The 14,715-nt window shown below is 44.9% G+C and overlaps 1 protein-coding gene across 1 annotated transcript in view; it reads right to left on the bottom strand.

Moving 5' to 3' along the window:
• Nucleotides 1-14,715, bottom strand: part of WDFY1 (WD repeat and FYVE domain containing 1) — a 41,879-nt gene that overhangs the window by 9,000 nt on the left and 18,164 nt on the right. The window contains exons 6-10 of the mRNA XM_088479182.1: nucleotides 5,868-5,980; nucleotides 5,069-5,195; nucleotides 3,721-3,826; nucleotides 862-963; nucleotides 622-752 (exon numbers count right to left, since the gene is read on the bottom strand). Of these exons, the coding sequence (XP_088335308.1) occupies nucleotides 622-752; nucleotides 862-963; nucleotides 3,721-3,826; nucleotides 5,069-5,195; nucleotides 5,868-5,980 (579 nt within the window). The remainder of the gene's footprint in view (nucleotides 1-621; nucleotides 753-861; nucleotides 964-3,720; nucleotides 3,827-5,068; nucleotides 5,196-5,867; nucleotides 5,981-14,715) is intronic.

Raw genomic sequence — 14,715 nt, forward strand, 5'->3', positions numbered from 1 at the left:
AATTTAACCCATTTTTGGATGCGATCACTACTACTTTACTTGGTCTGGATTAGGGATGTGCAGGCTCGGATAGGTTCGCGTTTGCACGCTGAGTTCGAATTTTTCCCTCCAAAAAAACGGAACTCAGAAAGAGGCAAAACGTCATCTTGCATGGACAAACATCATTCCTGGACTTTTGTCCAGGAATAGGAAGTGCCAGTATTTAATATCTTGCTAGTTTATCACTTAACTGGATATTTTTCACGAGAATGTATTAGAAATTGTACAATTTTAGCTGAATTGATTATTTTAAAAACATTAATTCTGACTTATTTTACACAATTCATCGATGTTACCTGTAAAAGGCTTTGTGCCCCGTACTACAGCTTTAGAGGACTTGGTGATTCCTAGTTAGTAGTCATGAAAGGCTGTGTACGCAAATGGTGGCTGATCGCTCACCTGGAGGGTGTAGGGCAGGGGAAGGAGACATCCAACCAAGGGAGTTACAGAGAAGAGATGGATCTCTCCAGTGCCCTGACTCCTAGGAGTAAGTTTAACCCACCCTCTGTGTGCCCCCTACTGCTGAAAGAGAAAATATATACGAGTGTGAGAATAAGTTCCCCAGTATTCCGTGATACTCACTCCTCATCCTTAATGGTTTCATAACAGGAGTCACAGACCCGCACCGGGAACTCAAACCCCATAATGGGATAACTGGATCTCTTGGAGCTGCATTTTCCACAGACGGCCTTTCCACACTTCCTGCAGTGGTGCTACACAGACAAGAAAGAGGGAGTATGAAGGTGGCTCAAAGAAAAGTGAAAAAGTTAGGTTGGAAATAAAGAAGAATAAAAAGGAGAAAAGACTCATCTCCCATCTCACCTGACGTAATCCCAGTGACCTGGTGTCCCACATCTGCTTTATGTTCCAGAAGAAAGGCTGGGCACATTTCTGGCAGGAATCACTTTCTAACCATTCAGGAGCCTTAAATACAGTGAGTGAGGGATATCACAGCTAGGTAACTCTTCCCCATGAAATACATTTAGAGGAGTACAATAATAGATCACAACATCTATTCTCCCTTTAATGACATCCATTTGCAGCACATGTGGTGTGTTCACACCCCAGCTCATTATCACATCTTCGACTTATGGGGCCCTTATATCAGGCAGCTATTGGTGCGATTCCACGGTCTGCCAACACTGGGGTATTCGAGAGATCAGATATGTTGGACAATCTCGATTCCCTGAATCGACCTGAAAATGGTCGGAATCGGCAAGTAAAGGATTCTTAACATGTTGAATTTTACGGCTTCTCTGACAGATCACCGATCTTCGATATCTGTCAATCAGCATTTTAGATTGCCGATTGGCAGATCGGATCAGCAGAACGGGGAATCGGGCATTATTCATGGGTAGCCCACATAAGACAACATTCTGTAGCTTGATGGTCTAGGTTTATTATGTAGCCATCTGATGCTTCCGTATTATCAAACTGAACTGGAATGATTCAGTGGTCAGTACTAGTACCTTAGTATTATAGTATTTATTATAGTGCTCTGCAAATTTTTCACATTTTCATGATGCACTGGCTTTACCAGGAATGACATCTTGTTTTGTTGTCTTGCCAAATGGGATTTATATTGCGGTTTATTTTTTCTGGACAGAACAGCTATCATTTAGTAGCATGTTGAACTATTGCATATCTATGTATATATGTATCTAGAGGAAATAAGAAAATATTGAATTTTCTTCACCCACCAGCGGAGGCCTTAAGGACCCACAAGACATTCCAGTCAGTCTCTTATATTTTTGCCACAATACATCTAATAAAAACTGGATCTGAGAACAAAGATTACATTTATAACTATATCCATGTCAGTACAGATTTATAAGTAATACCATACAAGGGAGAAGTGAATAGGTAACTGGGCCTGGCTTTCACACCAATACTACAACATCCATATCTGAAGTAACTATCAGGATGCCTGACATCTTTAAAGCTAATTATTTAGGCTATGAACAAGCTTAGGAAGCTGTGAGCATCTCCTCTTTGCTATCTCTGCCTTACTAACCAACTGTCTGAACAGTGTGGTTATGATGCATCATGTAGGATTCAGCCAAATGTCATACCCACCCCCATCCTCTATGATCTTCACGTCAAGGTACAGTATAGGACATCTGTCTTTTGCCTTTTTACCTTCATGTGTGGGGTTGCTTCTCATCCAAGGGAGTGGGCTCACTCAAAATTTTGCCTAAGAACACAGCTATGTATAAAGAATGGTACCAAAACATCCCCCAAGAGCAACTTCTCCCAAACATCCAAGAACAGTTTGGTGACGAACAATGCCTTTTCCAGAATGATGGAGCACCTTGCCATAAGGTAAAAGTGATAACTAAGTGTCTCGGGGAACAAAACATTGAAATTTTGGATCCATGGCCAGGAAACTCCCCAGACCCTAATCCCATTGAGAACTTGAATCCAGTGTGTGGCCCAGAATTTGAATGACAGCATGCCAGGGTGAATTGCAGAGGTCTTGAAAAAGAAGGGTCAACGCTGCAAATATTGACTCTTTGCATAAACTTAATGTAATTGTCAATAAAAGCCATTGACACTTATGAAATGCTTGTAATTTTACTTCAGTATACCATAGGTTCTCAAACTCGGTCCTCAGGACCCCAAACAGTGCAAGTTTTGCAGGTCTCCTCACAGAATCGCAAGTGAATTAATTAGCTCCACCTGTGGATCTTTTAAAATGTCAGTGAGTAATGACTACACCTGTGCTCCTGCTGGGTGACCTGGAAAATGTGACCTGTGTGGGGTCCTGAGGACCGAGTTTGAGAACCACTGCCATAGTAACATCTGACAAAAAGGTCTAAAAACACTGAAGCAGCAAACTTTGTGAAAACCAATACTTGTGTCATTCTCAAAACTTTTGGCCATGGCTGTAGTGCCAGGCATCTCACTCCATATGGTGCAAAAAGGTTAGGTGTATGAGGACACATCTGTAGGAGAGCATAGTGTAGGCATTTACAACCTTTGGCCCTCATTCAGAGCCGCTCGCTATTTGCGGTCGTTCATTCTAAAACAAGGGGTGGCTATTCAAATGAACCGTTCGCTAATTGCGGTCTGTTCACGCCTCTAAGTCTGAACGAGCGAGCAAAACTTGCGGTTGTAATTTTGAAAAATACGCCCCCTTGCCGCTCGCACCATACGTCATGTCCGCTATTTATTAGATTAATCGAGTACATCGAACAGCGTATGAACTGCTCGCTATTCTTGTGGCTTGTTTTTTCAACCGCTATTTTGCGAGCAGTTCTGAGTAAAAAAAACAAGTGACGCGGTCAGTGACGCTGCTGTATTAATTATGCACACCCATAAAACGCCCATTTTGACCTTTAAGCACGCCTGCGTTAGAATTCCACTCCCCGTTTTCAAGCACCTTCCCCTGTTACCACCCACATACGCCTCCTTCTGTCACTCAAAATAGCAGGCATTCGCTATATAGCGAACAAACGATTTTCGGCCGCACTGACTGGTTCGCGCATGCGTATTAAAATCCGTACGCATGCGCAGATGTGCGAACATCGGTCAGAACGAACGAGCGGCCGCTTACGAGCGGCTCTGAATCAGGGCCTTTGTCTTTACATACACAAATACTGATTGTTAAATTATGCTTTGTTTTCTTAAACAGTACTATTGTCACAAAAATCAGTATTCAAATTATTAGAAGTTTGTTACCTCTTCCCTGTCAGTATCCATATTCCAGACACAGATGCCGCCATCTACTGAACAGGAGACCAGCTGCCGTGTGAGATGTAGGTAGCACAGCCCCTGCACCTTGTCACTAACAAAAACAAGCAAACATCATTACACAGGAAAAAAGCTTCTAAAAGGTGGGTACACACTATAGCGATATATCTGCAGATGATGGTCGTTCATACACACTGAACAACCATCATCTGCATGCTGCAGCAAGTCGGGCCGGCCTGGGAGCGGGTAGGGGGCGTGGCCTAATTGGGGTCTTTGTGGCCACGCCCACTTCGAAGAAAAAAAACCTGAAAAACATTTGTTGCGCTGCGTGTTAGGGAGGAAGGCGCTGTGTGCCCCTCAGCCCTGCGCACAGCCAATGGGGGGCCCGATCAGCGTGATCACTCCCCCCTTTGGCATAGGAGACTCTCTGGCTGCTGCTTTAGCAGCCTCGGACAGTCTCCCAGTGCAGCCCAGCACACAGCAGCGTATGCTGGGCTACTGTGAGGGATGGGGAGCGGTAATCAGTACCCGCTCGCGGCCCGCCCCCTCTCGGCACCCCCGTGCACGGGCGATCGGCTGGTCGCCCGTACACACTTGCTGATGGACAGATATGTCTGCACACATCTGTTCATCGGCTGTGCAGCACAGCCAATGCGATATGCCTGAACGACGTCGTTCACAGACATATCGGCTGTACACACTGGCCGACGGGAGCACGATATATTAGCCGATCAATTGATCGGCCAATATATCGGCCACTGTGTATCCAGCATAAGAACGCCAGAGTCGGCAACAGGTATGTTTGCCCTGGATGTTTCCTAAATCAAAGTTATGCCCTGAAGTATACATAAGGCAGAATCCTTTGTGTCACTTAAATTACAGAAAAATTCAATCCATATATTCAGTAATGTACAAAGACAAATAATGTAACTTCCTTCTATGCTCTACAGATAATGACGTGTGTCATAGGTTGTCTATATGACCTAGTCTTATGTTCTAAGTAAATTGAGGCCTTGGCTTAAGCTGGGTATACACAATTTAACGTCATGAGGAGGATCGGAACAATATATCGTACACAACATATTGTGTGTACGCCCGATCTGTCGTTCCTGACAGTCATTCATTGCTGTCCTGCAAGTCAGATGCAATGAACGACACGGTACTGTTACTGCAGCACGTAACAATACATTGCAGCGTCGTATGCCAGATCATGTGCGATGTATCTTTACATCGGTCACACTGTCGTATAGCGTGTACCCAGTTTAAGGGTCAGACCCACTAGTTTGCTGTTACAGATAATTCCTGTATTGAGCGCAGTCACAAAGCAGATACTTACTGGTGTCCTTGTAGGTTTAGGGCTCGTCCTTGCCTCCCTCCAATGTCCCACAAGATAATACACTGATCTGATGACCCAGAGAAGAGATACCTCTGAACAGGGTCCCAGTGAAGACAGGAGATGCTGCCTAAAATACAAACAAGGAAGGGGAAAAAAAATAAATAAAATCTATTGAAGCCGATTCTGTACAGTAAAATATTTTCTCATGAACAAAACATACTGCGCACATAAAATGGGGAAAAAGCTATATAGTCACATGCACTTACCTTTCTCAAAGGCATTTAAAACATACTAGCACCAAAACCATTTATTACTCTACTGCCGTCTGCCGATCAGCGATGTCTGGGTCCCCTCCACATGCCCCTTATGTGCCATCATTCCCCTCTACATGCCCCTTTATAAGCAGCTTCCCTTGAATAACACCCCTTGGTATGTGATATTGTCCTAGAGAAGGTGACAGTCTGAGATATAAGCACACCATCTGACCTGTCTCAGCGCAGTGGATAGATCGCTCTCTCATTTGTTAGCCCATCACGTAGAGAAGGACAGTAAGTCAGACTCTCATATAGATCATTTAAAATGCTTACAAATAAGTAAAACTATTTTTTTGTCCTAGGCCAGGAGAAATGGGAGGTGGGGCGCCAAAGCTCTCTCTCACCCAGGTCACTAAAATATCGTTACAGCTCTGATTTCAATCTACATCACAGCAAGTATATAAAAAGTTATAGTTTAACTCAATTTGCTTCCAGGAGGACCTGCAGTGTGTGATCTCAGCATGGAGGGTTACATCAGCAATTACCTTCGTGTCCTTTGAGTGTTGAGATAACAGTACAGCCGCTCTTATCCAGCTTCAAGAGTGTAACCTGCCCAGAGAAATCCCCAACAAAGGCATATCTTGTGTCTTCATCATACCTGTACAAGATCTTGTAAAGGATCATCTGGTGTCATACACAGATCACAGAAGAAATAATCTCAAACCTTGGTCACACAGACCTTTGTCATGAAGATGGAATCCCAGTCACCATAAAGCCACAAATGATTTCTCTAGCACATGTACTAGACCTTATTTTTCACACTGACATTCCCAAATATGCCTGGGCTCCGTGTCATTAGATAGGGGTGGTTATCAACTATAGGGGCACGACCATCCCACAAAGGACAAGGCATATAATACAGCCCCAGATTCCTAGACACAGCACTGTGCCAACTGTGCCCAATTTAGTCAAATACATTTATGTCTGTGGCTGCTTTAGTAGAAGAATCTGTGCCACCTTATAATATAATAGGCATGCTTTTAATAATAACCTGTGCCCCCTTTAGTCTAATAATAATAGTTGTCAGAGAGACAGGATAAGTGGGAGAAACAAAAAGGGGGATGTAGACAGAAATGGGAGCGAGAGCGTTAAAATGGGAAGAAATATGAAAGGTGGGGAAAGAGGAAAAAAGAAATCTGCAACTCCAGCCACAATAGCTAGCGACGGGTCCACAATACTAGTGTGTGTGTGTGCGTGTATATAAGTCGCTAGCTATTGTGGCTGGAGTTGCAGATTTTGCAAATATGCGCTATAGTGCGTGTTTTACCCGGTATTGAGGACCGGGGACTCACTTTTGTAGAATGTGTGTGTCCCCGGGGACGTGCTCCACTACAGCCAATCCCTGGCTCCCGAGTCGGCTAAAATGCTGTGCGCTGCAGCCAATAGCGCTACCCTGGTCTTTTGTCCAGGAATGATGATGTTCGTCCATGTAAGATGACGTTTTGCCTCGTTCTGAGTTCCGTTTTTTTGGAGGGAAAAATCCGAACTCCACGTGCAAACTCGAACCTATCCGAGCCTGCACATCCCTAATAGAAACTAAATGTATTCTGTGTTTAGATTTGTGTCCCAATCCCAAGATATTTCATTATATTATGCAAATATTCCAAAATACGGAATATTCCGATATCCAAAATACCCCTGGTCCCAAGCATTTTGGATATGGGAGACTCAACCTGTACAATAAAATCTAGGCAGTTTTCTTTCCGGTTCTTTCATCCTCAGGGACGAGCAAAGGAACAATCTTCCTCCAAGCCGTCTAGTTTTTACAGGACATCCGGGGGGCAAGAGGTCTGGGTCGGCCAGACGTCCATCTTCTAAGCCAGATGACAAACTCTTGGCCAGATGGGGCGGGCCTCCCAGGGTGGGAGGCAGACTTCTTCAGTTTGTGGATCACTGGCATCAAACAACAGATGCCTGGGTCCGAGAATTGGTCTCTCAGGTGTATGCCCTCACTTTCTGGAGGCATCCTCCCCAGAAGTTTTTTTCTACAGATCCTCTATCTGGTGTGGTCAAGGCCTTGGCCCTTCAGGAGGCCATTCACTCCCTGCTGCAGGGGTAATAATCCCAGTTCCTGTGTTGCGACAAAGAAGGGGTTACTATTCCAATCTATTTTTGGTCCAGAAACCAAATGGGTCTCCTCGCCCTATTCTAAATCTAAAAAACCCTTTCCGTATGGAAACTCTCAGGTCAATTATTTTTGGCAATAGAGCCTGGAGATTTTATGGTTTCCCTGGACATTCAAGATGCGTATCTGCATGTTCCTATTATGCCATCGCACCAACAATTTCTATTGTTTGCTGTCCTACAAAAACATTACCAATTTCAGGCACTGCCCTTTGGCCAAGATAATTGCGGTCATGACGGCCTATCTCAGGCGTCAGGGAATCAGAATACTACCATATCTGGACGATCTTCTGATATTGGCACAAACTGCAGTTGCTTTACAGCACCATCTTCAACTGACCATAGCCTGCCTACAAAACCACGGCTGGATCATCAATTGGAAGAAATCCTCTATCTCTCCAACACAGCAGATGTTACATCTGGGAGCACTTTTGGATTCTCACGTACAAAGGGTGTTTCTACCAGAGGACAAGATTGCGGCCCTATCATTGCGAGTACACAATCTAGTTACCAAGCAAAGGGTATCCATTCTATCAGCGATGCAGGTCCTAGGATCAATGGTATCCACCTTCGACATGGTTAAGTAGGCTCAGTTTCATTCCAGGCCTCTGCAAAGATTGACTCTCTCCAGGAGGAAAGGACAGTATAATCTAATAAAGTCCCAGAGCATCCTTCTCACTCCAGAGGTTCATCTTGTGGTGGCTACAAAAGGATCATCTGGACAAAAGGTCAACCATTGTGAATTCCAAATTGGGTGCTTCTCGCCACGGACGCTAGTTTTCGCGGATGGGTAGCAGTGACAGGTCATTACATCTTTCAGGGAAGATGGACGAATCAGGAAAGTCATCTGCCTATAAACATTCTGGAGCTTTGAGCAGTATACAAAGCACTCATCGTGGCACAGGACCTGCTTCAGGGCAGGCCGGTCCAGATTCAGTCAGACAATGCTACCACGGTAGCCTATCTCAATTAACAGGGAGGCACGCTAAGTCATGCAGCTATGAAGGAAGTGATTTTTACAGAACGTCATCTTCCGCCAATCTCGGCAATATTCATCCTGGGAGTCCTCAATTGGGAAGTGGACTGCCTAAGTCGTCAGGACATACACGCCGGGGAGTGGTCAAACTCCTGGTGAACAAATGGGACCTACCAGACATAGACCTCATGACATCACGTCACAACTACAAGGTCCCCAGGTACAGGTTCAGGACCATTGAACCCTCAGCAACCTTCGTCGACGCACTAGCAGTTACATGGGAATTCAGGTTGGCGTATCTCTTTCCTCCGATTTCCCTCCTCCCAAGGGTTCTCAGAAATTTCAAGCAGGAATGCGTAACAGTAATACTAGTGGCCCAGACGTCATTGGTTCATCGACATACGAAATCTATCCCCATAGACAGTCCGTATCCTCCTCCTCTACGGATGGATCTGTTAATGCAGGGTACCTGCCGGCATCCGGACTTACCTCGTCTGGCTTTGATAGCGTGGTTCTTGAATCTTCCATCTTAAGAGCCAAAAGTTTTCTCCACCTCTGCGATTCAAACAATGCTTAGAGCACGAAAGCCTGCCTCTGCCCGCATCTATTACAGGGTTTGGCATTCTTTTGGTAAGTGATGTTCCCATAGGAAGTATGATCCTAAGGTGTTTAGGGTTTCCCCAGGTACTGGTTTTTCTCCAGGCTGGTTTAGACCATGGTCTCTGCCTGGCCACTTTGAAAGTGCAGGTTTCTGCATTGTCAGTCTGGTTCCAGAGAAATATTGCTTCATTACCAGATGTTAGAATTTTTTTTTCAGGGAGTTCAGCCTCCTTTTGTCCCACCGGTAGCACCGTGGGATCTGTCTTTGGTTCTTAAGGGGTTACAAGCTCCCCCATTTGAACCTCTGGACTCTGTAGACTTGAAATGGTTGACAAAAGTGTTACCTTCCTAAGGTAGTGTCCTGTTTTCATGTAAATGAAGAAATTGTAGTTCCAGTTTTTTTAGGCTCCAGACCTCTCTGTAGGTGAAGCCTCCTTGGATGTAGTTTGTGCTCTCCGTATATATGTGGATCGTACAAACTGTTAGAAAATCAGATGCTCTTTTTGTATTATATGGTTTTCACAAACGAGGATGGCCAACTAACAAGCAGACCGTGGCTCGATGGTTATGTATGACTATCTCAGGTGTACACACAGGCTGATCTCCCTGTCCCAAACACAGTGACAGCACATTCTACTCGGTCTGTAGGGCCATCGTGGGCATTTAGTTGTGGTGCCACTGGTGAACAATTGTGCAAGGCAGCCACGTGGTCTTCTGTCCACACTTTTCTTAGGTTCTACGTCTTTGATACTTTTGCCTCTCAGGATGCTTCCTTTGGGTGACTAGTTCGGCTCAGGAGTGCCCCCCACCCTTAGAGGAACAGCTTTAGGACATCCCCATGGTATCCCTGTGGATCCCTATGGACCCTGAAGAAGAATATAGGAGTTATGGTAGACTTACCATTAAGAACTCTTTTTCTTCTAAGTCCATAGGGTCCACAGGGCACCCACCCTGACGCACCTGGCTGCATTGGGCAATTTTTATTTCGGTCACGGATTCCCTCATTTTGTGTGAGAGTGTTTCTGGTGTACAATTGTTCTTCTTTCTCCTCTTTCCTTCTCCTGTCTTGAGGCTTGTTTACAAAACTGAAGGCCTGTGGCTGGGGTATATATGGAGGACGACCCAGGGCACACTGGGAGCTGAAAGCTTTAACTCTTTGGTACCTGGATCTCTCCAAGCACATTACCCCATGGTATCCCTGTGGACTCTATGGACTGAAGAAAAAAAAAAAAAAAAAAAGAGTTATCAATTGTAAGTCTACCATAACTCTTATTTTTTCAATGACTATTCCCACCCATAGGATATAGTAACTTGCCTAAAGATATTTACCACAGTGTTTTGCCTGTGTGCTGAGTCTACAGGATGTATTTGACAAATAGGTAAATTTGCTGCCGCCTTTTTCAAAGAAAGAATGCTTTAAGAGCAATTTTTCAATGTTTTTTTTTTTTTGTCTCTCTCTGGATTAACCACATTAGGCTAAGCAAAGATCTCTCTATGACAAGTGCTCTGAAAAACTTGAGATAAAAGCACGCACATTATAAAACAGCCAACTTTGGTATAAACTACTCATTTACTTCCTGCAGAGTACATTTTATCACAGGATCATGCCTATTCTCCTTATGCCCAGCTGTAATAACATAGTTTATCAGTATATCACATCATACGATCTATAGTACAGGCTGAGTCTCCGATATCCAAAATGCTTGGGAGCAGCAGCGGTATTTTGGATAACGGAATATTCCGTATTTTGGAATATTTGCATAGCATAATGAAATATCTCAGGAATGGCAACCAAATATACACACAGAATGCATTTATGTGTTATATACACCTTATACACACAGCCTGCAGGTAATTTTATACAAATATTTTCAATAATTTTGTGGCTCAAAGAAAGTTTGTGTACATACATAAAATTCAGTTATGTTTCATATACACCTTATAAACATAGCCTGAAGGTAATTTTATACAATATTTTTAATAATTTGTGCCTTAGACAAAGTTTGTGTACATTGAACCATCAAAAATCAAAGGTTTCATTATCTCAGTCAAGCCCAAAAAAATCCGTATTTCGGAATATTCTGTATTTCAGAATATTTGGATATGGGAGACTCAACCTGTATATATAAGTAGATCTTTAATGTGAATTAGAGGGTGAGACGTATAATAGTATGTCGTAAACTGGTTGAAAGAATGTATATATGCGGTATATTGCACTGCAGCAGCAGGAATCTCATCACCCTTTGTGTTTTCTTTTTTCATATTGTATTTTTGATGACTGCCATTTCACTCATAACATAATTTCTCACATATATACTTTACATGCATGAAATATATCACATATATACATTATTTCAATAATTTTTTCAACCATTTTATAACATACTATTATACGTCACACCCTCTAATTCACTTTAAACACACAGCGCTTCCCCATTACCTATATTGTTCAGTTCCTATTATTTGTAAGCAGGAAGCAATTCAAAAAACATTAAAGGTGCGCTATCATTTCTATTTACGTTATACAAGTAGATCTGTCCAGACCTAGCTCAGCTACAGAGATCATCCAATTAGATTATTCAAATATAGACACAGGAAATTATTTTTATTTTATTTATTTTTTTGGGTGGGGGGGGGGCGCGGAATAGGGGGAATTGTGCGCTTACCTGTAAAAATCCTTTCTTTCTTCGATTCCATAGGGGTAACAGGCTCTACGCTGGGTGTAGACAGGTGAGTAGGAGTCTGAGCACCAAATAGTTGATTCTTTTTACCCAGCAGCCCAGGCTTACTCTCACCTATGCTGCGCCCCAAGCCACAGGCAGCCTGTTAAGTTAGCAAGCCTAAAGCCGGGGAGACACTATGCGATCCATTGAACGATCTATCATTCCGACATGTATCAGAACGATAGCTCATGTGGATCGCGTAGTGTGTACGGACTATCTGCGCGCGCCCACGATTGCATGCGATATCGTCCGATCAGCCAACTGGACGATAAACCGGACGATATCCCACGTGGCTCCGTTGCAGGTAATGAAGGATGGAATGAGGATGGAATTCCATCCTTCATTACATCGCTAAATGTATACCTGCGGTACCATATGTCAGACCGTATGGCCGACATATCATCGGGGCACACATTGGAAAGTGTGTACCCAGCATTAGGTGAGGAGCAAGAAGGAGGAGAAGGAAGACCGGCACACACACACAGGTCCAAACACACAGCATATGTGGACAGGGTAACCGGAAGCAGAGCAGAGCCCCGAAAGCCAGGGTGGGTGCCCTGTGTCCCCTATGGAATCGATTAAAAGGATTTAACAGGTAAGCACATAAATCTCCTTTTCTTCTTCTGGCTGAGACGTCCCAATGCTAATCCACGAAGGGAGGGCATGTTCCTAAGCTGTGGAGATAACTGCTCAGAGGTTAAGAAGTCAAAGGAATAGAATTTCAGAAACGCATGGGCAGAGGCCCACGGGATGCCCAAGAAGTTCCCGCCGACCAGGTAGAATGAGCCGTCACCACAGCCGGGTCCGCTGCAGCATAAGCGTGGTGGATAGTCAAATGGAGCCATCTGGCCAAAGACTGCTTAGTAGCAGGTCAACCCCATTTGTGAAAGTCATACAGGGTAAAGAGAGCATTAGTTTTACGGAGATAGTTTGTCCTGTCCATATAAATCCGGAGGGCCGGCCTGACATCCAAGGAGGCCTCCTCCAGTGAAAAATCCGGAACATGGAACGAAGGGACCACGATCTCTTGATTGATGTGAAACCTGGAAACAGCCTTAGGAGGGTAGCTCAATAGTGTTTGAAAAACAGCCCTGCCCTGGCGAAAGATCAGAAATTGAGAGCAACAGGACAATGCGCTCAAATCCAAAACCCCGGGGCAGAAGCTCTGACAAGAAGGAAGACAGTCTTCCACGTAAGCCAACAAATGTCCACTGTGTCCAAAGGCTCAAAAGGAGAGGACTAAAGAGCCCTAAGAACCAGAGACCAGGTGGGACTCCTGGAGGCACCACAAAAGGGAGTGACGCACCTACCGAGACGAGAAACCACAATCGATTGAGACTTGAATGAATGAAACTGGGCATACTCCACCATGTCGAAGGTGGAGACCAGAGAGCCCAGGAAACAGGTATGCAAGAGTGTATAGACACTCGGCAGTGACGCAGAAATAAGTGAATTTTGGCCTATATGTCCCGATTCTGCAGGGAGGAAAACCCGCTGAACCCTGGAGTATAGTAAGGCCCCCGAATAAAACATGTCCTGAGATGGAGTCAGAGAGGATTTCTTTTAATAAATTTATCCATCCGTGGGCCTGGAGAAGGTCTACAGAAGAGTAATGTATTCCCCCCGAGAACCTCCGGTGACTGGTCCAGGAGAAGTAGGTCGTCCAGATCGGAGTAGGGGAATCCAAATTCTACCCTAAGATGAGCCTCCATGACTGCCGTGACTTTCGTGAAGACACAGGGAGCCATGGAAACTCCAAATGGCTAAGCCAGAAACTGGAAATGTTCCTCTTGAACAGCAAACCTGAGAAAGTGCTCGTGACTGAGCTGGATGGGAACATGCAAATAGGCATTGTGAATGTCTAAGGAGGCCATGAAGTCCCTCGGCTCCAGAGCTAGTATGATGGAGCGAAGCAACTCCATGCGGAACTTGGGGATACGCAAGTACCTGTTGAGTGACTTCAGCTTGAGGATTGGCTGTAAGGAACCATTCTGCTTCCGAACCAGGAAGAGGATGGTATAGAAGCCTCTGCCACGCTGAGACGGGGGAACCGAAGCAATGACCCTGGAGGCCAGTAGGGAGGGAATGGAAAGGCTCCTGCTTTTTCTTGATCCAATGGAAGACCTGTGGAAAAAAAACTAGGCTGATGGATGTCCAAGAAAGGTCAACAAGTAGCCATGGAAGACTACACCTCTTACCCAGGTGTGCGTCGTGGTCGCCATCCAAATCTCTGAGAAAAGCAGAAGCTGGCGGAGGCCCAACCCGTCATGCAACAGGCTTGTCAGCCAAATAAAAGAAAAATAGAAACTGCTTGAACAGATCCTAAGACCCGTTAGGTTCTCGTCTGCCGCAAGCCCCAGTGACATCACTGGTGATGTCAGTGGGGCCGCCTACAAACGGCAGGCGTTCGCTTGGGAACGCCTCAGTTTGTGAAGCCACCCCCCCGCCACGCCTCCAAAACGGTGCGAGCTGTCGATCAAAATCGACAGCCGCCCCCTGTTGGTGCGAGACTCGTAGCATCGGTGCGCCCGTCGCTAGCCTTGTCTCGCGCATGCGCACGTCGGAGCCGGCTCCGGCGTGCGCACGCGCAGTGGCCAAAGATCGACCTGCTCACGAGCGCTTAGAGCTCGCGAGCGGGTCTGACTCAGGCCCTATGTCCCCTATGGAGGAAGAAGAAAAATGGAATACACAGTCATAAATGTTATAGTGGTTCGCCCAAACCTAATAAAGAATGTATGTTATATCAATCTATTTCATTAATCAAAATACAAAATCCCTGCCTAAAACACTAGCCATGCAACTCAAACTATCACTCACACATAGTAGATCAAGCAGGCCTTGATGCATTTTGCTGTCAACTACAATTATAAATGAAGAGGCAGAACTGGACTGTAAGGGAAAATAGGTCTG

Source organism: Taudactylus pleione, unplaced genomic scaffold (assembly GCF_031769625.1).
Source record: "Taudactylus pleione unplaced genomic scaffold, aTauple2 ptg000229l, whole genome shotgun sequence".
In the NCBI taxonomy this organism is placed as follows: Eukaryota; Metazoa; Chordata; class Amphibia; order Anura; family Myobatrachidae; genus Taudactylus; species Taudactylus pleione.